The sequence below is a fragment of the Camelus dromedarius genome, chromosome X, assembly GCF_036321535.1.
Source record: "Camelus dromedarius isolate mCamDro1 chromosome X, mCamDro1.pat, whole genome shotgun sequence".
In the NCBI taxonomy this organism is placed as follows: domain Eukaryota; kingdom Metazoa; phylum Chordata; class Mammalia; order Artiodactyla; family Camelidae; genus Camelus; species Camelus dromedarius.
This window is the reverse complement of record NC_087472.1, coordinates 96,763,820-96,775,874: the sequence shown is the minus strand read 5'-3', so window position 1 is coordinate 96,775,874 and position 12,055 is coordinate 96,763,820. Positions and strand designations below refer to the sequence as shown.

The 12,055-nt window shown below is 36.6% G+C and overlaps 1 protein-coding gene across 1 annotated transcript in view; it reads right to left on the bottom strand.

Moving 5' to 3' along the window:
- Positions 1-12,055, bottom strand: part of APOO (apolipoprotein O) — a 46,992-nt gene that overhangs the window by 1,935 nt on the left and 33,002 nt on the right. The window contains exons 7-8 of the mRNA XM_031445701.2: positions 11,340-11,420; positions 1,005-1,070 (exon numbers count right to left, since the gene is read on the bottom strand). Of these exons, the coding sequence (XP_031301561.1) occupies positions 1,035-1,070; positions 11,340-11,420 (117 nt within the window). The 3' untranslated portion in view covers positions 1,005-1,034. The remainder of the gene's footprint in view (positions 1-1,004; positions 1,071-11,339; positions 11,421-12,055) is intronic.

Here is a 12,055-nt window from a genome sequence, read left to right as displayed (position 1 = left end):
TTTCTCTTTATTCTGTGGCTCATCTTCTCTGTAAAGAAATAGAATCATATTCAATGGAAAATCTCTGAAGGACATGTGTGGCTTCTTGGCTGCTGACCCTCTAGTCTCCCTTCTAATAGCACATCTGATGCACATCTGGCCTCACTCTCCAGGGATTTCAATTTTGGGGTGGGGCCTAGGCCTCTGCTTTTTAACAAGCTCCCCAGGTAATCTGTGTAACAGAATTTGAGAAATGCTGACTTGGGGTTATGATATGAAGGGCTGTGATGTGAAAGAGGATCTGGATTTGTTTTCTGTGTCCCCTAAGGCAGGATCAGGATCACTGTATAGGAGTTATAAGGAAACATATTTTTGCTCAGTATAAGAAACAGCTTCCTAAAAATTAGAACTGCCCAAAGCTACCTGCCCTGTGGGGTGAGTTTCTTATCAGTGGAGGTGAAAAGTGAGAACGCTCAGGGCTGCAGGATGAACTGAGTATAAGACCAGAAGAAATCACACCGATTTTTCTGACGTCATCTGATATCATCCTAAATTTCTCTAGCCTCAGGTTACTCAATCTTTAAAGAAAGAAAATTACACCTATGACTTCCCTATGTCACTTATGATAACATCTCTATATAATCTTGAGCTTCTCAACAATAGTCTTGCATTTAACAAATGTTTATCGATTATTAGATGAATACAAGTGTGCTTACTACAGTGAAGTGCTGTTTGAAAAAAAATAAGCCTAATAAATAATGGCATTTTTCAACTGTTTGAAATAGTTTTGTAGATAAATCCCAACTGTCAAGTTCTAGTTTGTCCAGGTACTTCTCAGGAACAAATACAATAAGTCATAGCACTTAAGCCCAAAAAGTAAAGACGGAATGAAATTATCATCCTGACCCTTAGGTTTCCATATGAAGTGAATCTGCTATAATTAATTAAATTAAATTAATTAAAGACAAGTCATTTCAGTTGTTGCTAACAATGCTAAAAATAACCATAGTTTTCTTGTTCTTTACCTGATTAAAATGGACAGAGCATGGAGTATTCTACTTATTTCCGGGTGAACTCTTCACATTTCCTGGCTTGTAAAACAAAAAGTAAGAATATTAATGCAGTTTCAAAAGAAATAATGAAACTTCTAAAGAAATAGGGGACTGTCTCAAAGTGTACATCTTCAGTATTTGGCTGAATATTATGCAAATATTTTAGTATGAGTAATGATGCAAAGTGACCCATTTTTCAGTAAACTGAAGGAATTACTAGTGCTCCCTGAGGGCCCTGCTGTAGAAAGTGACTCAGGCACAGAGGCTAGCAAGAAATAAAGCTCCATTAATCCTCACTACACAGATTTGGCCAACAACTGATTCTATATATATAAAAAAAAAATCCAATCAACAGTGAAAAGATTGCTTTACTACCTCATGCCACTGTCATTGTTAAAAAAGGCTTTACATCTATGGGGATGCTTCCTGTAGGTACTCCACTCTGTATATAGGAGCCAAATCACAAAACATGTTTACTCTGAAGAGGTTATAATCAGACCACACCCATTCTGCTGGCTGCCATCTGGGAACATATAATTAGGTCATGTCATCCAGGAGAAGTGATGTAGGAAAGATTCTAGTGGGAAAAGTTCATGTGCTAAATGTTTAAGACCTTAATTTCTTTCCTACATGTTTCTAACACTTTAATCCTGAAAACACCTTAATAAGACCTGATGTAGTCAAGGATTTGAGCTCTCATGACAGGGCAATCTAAAAAACACTAGGCTCCAGGTGAGTGGACAATGTGGCTGTGATTCTGCGGTCTAGATTCTGTGCAGGTTCTACCGGTGGCCTTCTCTCAGAGTTATCCATGGGTGAAGGAGGGGGAAAGGGAGAACACATAACTAAGCTTGGATTTTCAGAGCATGGTTTCCAGGCAAATTCAGACTTACTGAAGTTCTCAGCACAGTGAGCATACACCCTGGATTGCTTAAGTTATACATACTGGTTTATACCCCTTGTCTTAGCATAATTAATAACGACCCCCTTCACTCTCAAGAGTATCCTGGTTTGGATGATAAATTATATTGGTCACTCTGTCTACAGACAACACCCACTTGATGATGGAGTTCTGGGGAACAAGGCCGTATGTACTGCTCGGTGGAACATCGTACAACACTGGGGTCTACTTGTTGCTCTTAACAGAGCTCTACAGGACTCAGTGTCTGTGTGCCTTACTCTATTCCTCCACAGCCACTTACACACACACAGCCCCAGAGGTCTTCCTGCTGCTGCTCTTCCAACTCGTCAAGTTCTTTCCTGAGATAAGACCTTTGCAAAATACATCCCTTGACCTAAACTGGTCAACCCTCATTTTTGCCTGGTTAAATGCTATTCATCCCTAGATCAAGGCCTTCCCCTGTCCTCTGCCCTTAGATCTACATGAGAATCTTTTACTCACATTCATAGCACCCATGTACTTCCTGATTTGTGTAATTCTTTCATTCATGTTTGAATCCCTCACTAACATATAAGCTTCACAAGGACACAATATCCCAGGACCTCCTAGCACACAGTATTCAAACACTTGTTGAATAAACAGATGGAATTAAGTCAAACCTAGAGATCTGATGAGTGTTAAAGTTTGTGTATGTAATTAATGATGAATAAGAAGAGATAAAAAGAGGCTCAGGAAGGTTGAGTGAGATAACCATGTCCAATAATTGGGTCTGTCATAAAAACTATGTGGTTCCCTACCTAGTTAAATACGTTTTAGGTATGAATTACCTCAACACAATGCTTGCCAAGTACTTCTAGTGATCTTCTTATATATTCTACTATCTATATTTGCCAGCATCTTAATCTCAAAAATATAAGATGCTAAATTCATAATCTTTTTTATCTTTTGGACATTAAGAAAATGAGCACATAAAAACATTCTTCTGGTTGAAGAAAACAACTCTGTTGCTAGGAAATTTTTCTTGTTTGATTACATATCACTTACAACAAAACATGACAGTCAAGTATTTCACTAATGAAGTATTGAGCCTATCTATCCTACTACAAATCAGATCTCTCTTGGCAGAAATCATCATGATCCCAGCAAAAACAACACTGCTACTTCAAAAGACAGTTTGTAATTTAGCACAAGCCAGAAATTAATTTTTTGTGTGTTTTCAGTCAATTATATTTAAAATACCGTATAAAGGAACCATTCTCCTTATAATCTAATTTTAATACATACTGGGTTTCGTTGGTTTTTTTTAAGTGATTAATACATTTTATTTAACCTAACACATCTAAAATACTATTATTTGAACATGTAATCAATATAAAATCAATGAATATTAAAATCATGATATAGTTTATAATCTTTTTATTTGTACCATGTCTTAAATTTGGTATGAATTTGCATTTATAGCACACCTCAGTTTAGATTAGCTACACTTCAAGTACTCAAAAGCTAGTGGCTGCCACATTGGACTGCAAAGGGCTAGAGGAATAAGCTAAACAACACTGTACTGTGATGGTTAGTTTTATGTGTCAACTTGGCTAAGCTACAGGAGAAATTTTATTTTCTTACCATGTCCACAAACATGAATGATAATTTCTATCAGCAAAATTGAAACATTCATTTTAATCAAAACATTTATTCCTAATTAGTATGCACTGCCATGTGAAAGGGGATTTCCAGCCAAACCTTTGAGGTATAGCAACCCAATGGACTGTCTAATCCCCTCACCAACTGAATTTTTTTACCAGTTGAATTATTTTGATCAATTACTTAATGTCTCCAAAATGCAGTTTCCTCATTTATGAAAAGGAGATAGTAATAGAACTTGCCTCACAGACTCTTCCTCAGCAAAGAGTTTAGCATCCAGGGCCAAGCTCACAGGAAATGCTCAATAAACATTACCTATCCTATGTAGTAGGTGACTTAACTTTTTTGATGAAGAAATAAATGGTAAGGATAAACGACCTGTTAAAGACCCAAATGAAATTTCAGTTCACCGGATGTGGTAGGCAGAATAATGGCTCCCCCAAAGATGTCTTCATCCTAGCCCCAGAATCTGTGACTGTACCACCTTACAGTAAGGCAAAGGGGGATTAAGGTGGCATTGGAATTAAGGTTGCTAATCAGCTGACTTTACAATAGGGAGATTATTTTGAATGATCTAGGTGGGCCTAATTGAGTCACATGGGTTCCTGTAGTCTAAGAGGAAAGCTGAAGACAGAAGGCAGGGTCAAAGAAATGGGACATGAAAAGGACTTGATCTGTAGTGGCTGTAAGAGGGCTGTGAGCCAAGGAATTGCTGCAGTGTCTAGAAGCAGGGAACAGCTGCCAGCTGACAGCCAGCAAAACAGACCTTGGTCCTATAACCACAAGAAACTGAATTCTGTCAACAACCTGAAGGAGCAGGAAGTGGATTCTCCCCTGGAATCTCCAGAAAGGAATGTAGCCCTGCTGACACCCTAACTTAGCAGTGGACTTCTGACCTAGAGTCTGAGATAACAAATTTTTTTAACACTTTTTATTAAGTTATAGTCATTTTACAATGTTGGGTCAAATTCCAGTGTAGAGCACAATTTTTCAGTTATACATGAACATATATATATTCAATGTAACATTTTTTTTGCTGGGAGCTACCACAAGATCTTGTATATATTTCCCTGTGCTACACAGTATAATCTTGTTTATCTATTCTGCATATGCTTGTCAGTATCTACAAATTTTGAAATCCCAGTCTGTCCAAACTTGTATTACTTTCAGTCAGTAAATTTGTGGCCATTTGTTATGGCAGCAATAGGAGAGAAAACACTGATAGGAGGTTTTGACTAATGAGTCTAAGCACTAAGGCTCCATTTTCCATGAGGAGATGTTACCTTCTCATGTGCATACGTCACATGACATCCATCATGGCTATCAGGTGCTAGAGTCTGTCCATTTTGGGCTTCTCATGTGGATAAACTCACTTAATCCTCAAAACAGTGCCAGGAGGTATTACCTCCATTTCCCAGAGCACTGGAGCAATTTACAAGGCTTGTAAGAAGTGGGGGTGGGAGTGATGGGAGAGCTTGGTGCACCCACTCTGGAGTCCACTCTCTTAGCCATCAGGCCATGCTGCAGCCTGCCTTGTCTGCCCTTTCTGATACCAAAAGTGTATGCCTTTTGAAGAAAGAGATGTATTTTTCAGGATTTCTTACTTTTTATTTTGCTAAGTAATGATGCTTAAAAACAAAAGAAAAAAGAAAAATCATTGCCTAGTACCTTTATGTCTTAGAATTTTAAATAGCAAAAACTAGAAAGGGCACTAATTCAGAACAAATTTAGCTTTACAGAAAACCCACCATATTGTCCTTATTTTCATTTTCATTTTATTGTGGTTAAGAACACTTATCATGAGATCTACCCTCTTGACAAATTTTTAAGTGTATAATACAGTATTGTTAACTATAAGCACGATGTTGTACAGCAGATCTCTAGAACTCATTCATCCTGCACAACTGAAACTTTATACCCACTGAATAGCAACTCCCCGTTTCCCCAACCCCAGCCCCTGGCAACCATCATTCTACTCTCAGCTTACACAAGTCTGATTATTTTTGACACCTCATGTAAGTGGAATCATATTGTATTTCACCTTCTGTGACTCCTTATTTCAAAGACGATCACTTTTAAATCATGTAACTTACTTACAGCTAAACTTGAGTGTTTAGAAAGCTGAGGAATTTCAAATGCAGGAAGAGGAAGCTGGCCACATTTACTCAGCATGATGGCTGCTGCTTCCCGTTCATTTTCCCGCTGAGCCAGCAAGGGCGTGAATACAACTGTGCAAAGTGTAGCTTTAGAAGTTCTGCTCAGTTTTCACATTAGTAACAGGTTTATATTTCTTTATGTATTTCCTGTCCTTTAAAGAATTATTAAGATTTTTCTTTTTAGTTATTGTTGGCCTTTGAGTCATTCTACAATTCTTTGATAGTAACTTGTTACATTTATAAAAAAAAAAAAACCCTAGTGAAAACTAAACATGGCTTTTACTGAGATACACTGCTGTGTTTGGCTAATTTAGAAGACAACTCCAAAAGTGCCATCTGTTACCCTGGCACCCGACACCCACAAGAGGCCTCCAACTCTGATACTCAGACCTTGGGTTTAGACTATTCTGAAAGGGCTTCAGATTAGCAATGGACAAGCAATAAAGAGTTTCATGCTTTTATTAAGCCTCTAGAGACAAAGAGTGAAATGGAGAAGATCAATGAATAATGGAAAAGATCAATGAATCAACTACACTAAGAACTTCTGCTCATCAAAAGATACCAAAACTCAAAAGACAAGCCTCAAACTGGGAGAAGACATCTGCAAACATGTGACCAAAATTATTAGCATCTGGGGAAAAGTACAGAATCCTTATAAATTATTAAGAAAGGGACAAATGACCCACATGAAAAATGACCAAAAGACATCAATAGGCATTTCAAGAAGAAGAAACCAAGAAACGTGAAAAGATGCTCAACCTCATTAGCAATCAAAGAAATGTACATTAAAACAACAATGAGAAATTCTGGGACCACTGTGACATCCCAGATAGCAAGGGAACTATTGCAGACTAGTTGAGTAATGTAAAAGGATGCAGAGTCAAGTTCTACTTGCTAAAATGGGATAATCTGAACTTTAATAAGGATAAGGATTATAAAAAATTCAAACCTAAATATGTTTAAATCTACAAATTCATGTTACTTAAAAAAAACTAATTGGTGACCTTCTGAAGATGAGGAAAAGCAGCTCCTTATTAAAGTATTCCAGCTAATATGTGAAAATGAAATGACAGAAGTAGAATATCACCATTTCCAGCTCCCAGTGAATCAGGGGATCTAGGCACTGAGCCTCGACAATCACTAAAATGCTGAAGTGAAGCGTAGGTGCCCACACAGACCTACAGCCTTGCCAACAAGATCAAACACAGACTTGATTATGTAGCCTCTAGGTCCAGCAGTCCATCTGTTGGAAATGCAGAGAAGAGAGGAGCATGTTCAACTACACTATCAGTGTGCAATCAACACAACCCAAACTGCTGGAAATGCCACAGGTCCAACATGCCAGGTTCTCTTAACAGATAACAGCGTTAAGGAAAAGAGGAGGATGGAAGGAGAACTTCTAGATTAAAAGTGACAAAAACAAACAAAGCATAAATACAAAACAGAAACAGACTCATAGACACAGAATACAAACTTGTGGTTGCCAAGGGGGCGGAGGGTGGGAAGGGATAGACAGGATTTCAAAATTTTAGAATAGATAAACAAGATTATACTGTATAGCACAGGGAAATATACACGAGATCTTATGGTAGCTCACAGAGAAAAAAATGTGACAATGAATATATATATATGTTCATGTATAACTGAAAAATTGTGCTCTACACTGGAATTTGACACAACATTGTAAAATGATTATAAATCAATAAAAAATATTTTTTAAAAAGTGACTTACAAGGGGAAAATAAGACTTCAAAGGAATATCAAGTAAAAATAATAATGACAGGCAAGACTTAACTGAAAGGGATAAATACTTAGGTGATAAAGCCATTAAGAAAGACAAGGAAGTAATTATGACAAAAGTCACGATAGTCGGTAGTTTTGCACAGCAAGAGAGGAGTGTGATTGGGGTGAGTTACATGGAAGAGCTTCTGGGGAGGCTGGCAAAATTCTGGTTTTTTGTCCCAGATAATGGCTATAAGAATGTGTGCCTTATAATAATTCACTCAGCTATAGAAAAAAGAAATGAAAAAATTGTTAAAGGAAAGCAAATTATTGGGGCAACTGGGGGAATATGACTATGGACTATATATTAGATAATGTTTATATAAACAATGAAATGTCAACTTTCCTGAGTATGATAATGGTAATGTCATTATATTAGTGAATGTCCATGCTCTTTGGAAATACACACTGAATTAGATATGATTACAAAGCACAATATCTACAACTAACTCTCAAATGGTGCATAAAAATAAATACACATATGTGTAAGTGCCTGAGCATGTATAAAAAGACAAAGCAAGTGTAGCAAAATGTTAACTGGTGAATCTAAGTGAAGCATATATTCGTTTATATCATTCCTATAATTGTTCTGTAGTTTTGAAATTTTTTCAAAATAATAATTGGGGAACAAAATAAAGCCGCACACATACATACACACAAACACACACACACACACAACATACACACCATAGTGAAAAACTATTATAAAGCCACCAGACTGGCAAAAATGGAAAATTTGCCGCCATCTAGTAAAATTGATGTGCAGATCCTATGAACAAGGAATCCTGGTCTAGAAAAACTCTTAATAAATCAAGACACACATACAAAAATATGCTCAGACCTGCGTGTGCAACAACAATATACTGAAAACCACCCAACTAGCCATCAACATGGGTACTTTCCCACAAGGAAATATTCTATAGCAGCAAAAATTAATAAGCTACAGCCACATATAGTCCATAAACATTATGTTTAGGGAACAAAACAACTTACTAAATAATACATGTAGTAAGACTCCATCTAGATAAACTATATATTTATTTATATGTATTTTGATATAGCTATTTGTATTACAAAGGCAAAAAACAGGCAAGCTCAACTACGGTGTTTTAGAAAAAATATATACATGGTTAAACTAAAAGAAAACACAAAGGAATGAAAAGCCCCAAATTCTAGATAGTGGTTCTTTATGGGGAGCTGGAAGAGCCCATGGAGAACTTGGAAGACACTGGTAATTTCCTGTTTTTAAAGATGGGTGGTTGGTTGGTATATGTGTGGTCATTATATTGTTGGATTTTAAACTGTATGTATATAGATATATACAGTTATTTTATATTTACATATGTTATATTTATAACATATTTTGTGTTCTTTTATCTCAAAAAAATAAAACAAAAACCTAGACCCACTATGATGACAATATTTCTGCACACAGCCATCTTTGATTCACAGTTCTGACACATTATGGGAAATAACATAATTGAGAACTGAACCATCATTCATACCACTTAAAATTTCAGGGCCCCACTTTAAACACAATGTCTACAAATTTCTTTGACTACATACAACTGAAAATATGTACATCTGTTACATTATTATAGCACAATTATGAATAGGATTGCACCTGAAACTGGTAATGGAAGCTTGACTTAAAAACTAATAGATAAATAAGATTATAGTGTATAGCACAGGGAAATATGTACAAGATTTTGTGGTAGCTCACAGCGAAAAAGAGTGACAATGAATATATGTATGCTCATGTATAACTGAAAAATTGTGCTCTACACTAGAATTTGACACAACGTTGTAAAATGACTATAACTCAATAAAAAAAGTTAAAAAAAATTTCCAAATAAGCTAAGAAACAAAAATGTACTTCATAAAGTGTTCCCCAATTCCCTTGAAAGAGACAATTCCCAGGTCCCAAAAGATTCCTGTTTCAGGGCAGCTTAAATATTTGCTCTAATAAAGCAAAAACAAAACAAAAAAATACTGAAACCCACAAGATCCAATAAGGGGGGGGGGGCAAGGGAATCAATAAAAAACAATGGCATTTCACTATCAAATAACTCCCGAAATCTAAGCATAGCAAATCTTGAACTAATAGGGCCTTCTGCTATTTTTCACTTAAAACTTGTACTAAATGTTTAAGTAGTCAACATCCATTTTATTACCTTCTATTCAGGACAGAGAGCTGTCGGGAGAACTGTGCTTTGAGAGTAAACAAATGGAAGAACACTAAGTTCTCGTGACACTGAAGAAGACAAGCGCAGAGAGAAGCCCAGAGGAAGACACGCAGATGCACCATGGGCTAATGAGACAGCTTTACTATCTCACTCCCTAACAACTTGCATATAAATTTGAGTTGCTTTAATATCTAACGTTTTCAAATTATCACAAAATGCTGGCCTTTTTAGCTTGTATTCCAACCATAGTCCCATCAGTGTGCACACATCTGCTCAACACTGCAGTGATCACTCAGAGGCTGAGTTTCATTTTCCTCATTTCTTTCTAAGGCTGTGTATAGCTTTCCTGACATTCTGTTTCCTTTCCCATATTAAACTCAGTGTGGACTTAAGGAGATTTTTAAACAGGAAAGAAAGCTTCCAAAGAAAATGTCAGAGAAATGAAAATAAAACTATGAGTGTTTATTCTTTAAAAGGGATTGCCAAAGGGCACTTTATATTAATACAGAACTTCCTATTCAAGAGCTAGTTTAAACAGGCTTGATAGAGACTAATTCCTTTAAAAATTATCAGTACAAAAATTAGTCTTGAGATTTCACTAGAAGACTATTTATGTAACAAATGGGGCAGGTGTATAGTTTATTCTATAATGTTACTTCCAAATTCCAATGTGAAATCCTGGATTTTAATTTTGAGATAGTTATTTATATTTTGTAAAGGAGTATTTTGATTTGAGATGACAGGAGTGAAAAGTCTTCTATGATACAGAAGGTATGCTAGTATAAGAACCCTAACTATTCCTTATCAAGCTGTGCCTGACAGGCACTTGGAGGAGATATGACTTGCTCTATGCCTTATCAGAGGAAAGAGAGAATGTTCCAGCAAACATGGGCAACATCTAAACATGGGCTGTGAGAAAAGACGAAAAATGACAGGTCCTTATAATTCCACAACCTCCTTCCCTCTGCTGCTCATCCGCCAGTCAACACAGAGGACATGGCCTATAACTGGCGGCTGGTCCCCAACATGCCATGGCTTCCACCCTTAACTGAGCCCAGATGGCTAGGTGACGGGCAGATACAGTACTGATAAAGGAAAGAATGAAGCCTATGATGAAATAGCAAGAGGAGGCGGCTTGGTTATTTGTCTTTTTCTGGGAGCACAGCATGTTCCCTTTGAAACTAGTTTTCTTTATTTTTTAATTTTTAAAAATTTATTTTTAATTATTTTTCCTTAACGGAAGCACTGGGGATTGAACCCAGGACCTCATGCATGCCAAGCACGCACTCTAGCACTGAGCTATACCCCCACCCCCCACCCCCAAATCTAGTTTTGATAAAATTATCAGATAATATGCAACACTTTCAGCAAATTGTAAAGCAATATAGTGGAAATTACGGTCTAAGACTGAGGTGGAATGCATTTTATGGTCATTACTTATTCAGACCTGCTGAAAATAACGAAATGCATAGAAATTCTATTGTTCCTCCAATAAAGGCCACCAGAGAATCTGAGCTGAGGCATAAAGGAAAACAAACAGAAAAAGCAAGAGCAAGCAACGTGGTTATCAAGAATTTTCTAAAATCCTAGAGAAACTACGTATTTAAACCAAAAGGAAGATAATGAAAAAGATCTTTCTCACCTTTTGAAAGTTCTCCTTCCATAAATCTTCTACGACTATGTATCCTCGTAAACCCCAGTCATATAATTTCTCCCCACTGACCTTGAAACAAAATATAAAAATTCATTATTATTCCATACATGACCGGTAAGGAAGATAATTTTTCATTTTCCTTTTTCCTGTTTCCAAAAGAACTGTATTTACGCATATGACAACCACGACGACCACAGAAACCTTGGGACATACAAATTAAAAGTGTGCAATGTAAGCAAATAAAAAGATAGTAAGAATGATAACATAAGAAGAAAAAATAGTTTAGCCATACATAGTATTGTTCAAAATAATCTGCCATAAATTAAAGGTGTATATTTCAAACCTTCACAATTTCGAGGAAAAAAATGTAGATAATAGCTGATATGGGAAATTCCTGAAAATAAGACAAGAAAGAAGGCTTTTACCTATCACATTTAGCACATAACAGACAACCAAGTAACATCTGCCAAAATGAAAATCCATCATTTACTTTAGGGGTTTAGGTTAAAAAAAAAACATAGGTGAACCTAGTAAAGATGCTCTCCGTTTTCCCAGGTCCCCCAAAACATAAAGTCTTTGAGTTTCTGCAGGGACTTTGCCTTCTGATCCAAAATCCTTTCTACAATACCCTGAGAGGCAGGCCCCAGGGTCAGAGAATATCTTGGGGTCAGGGAGCTCACTACCTTAAAATGCACTTGTCTACC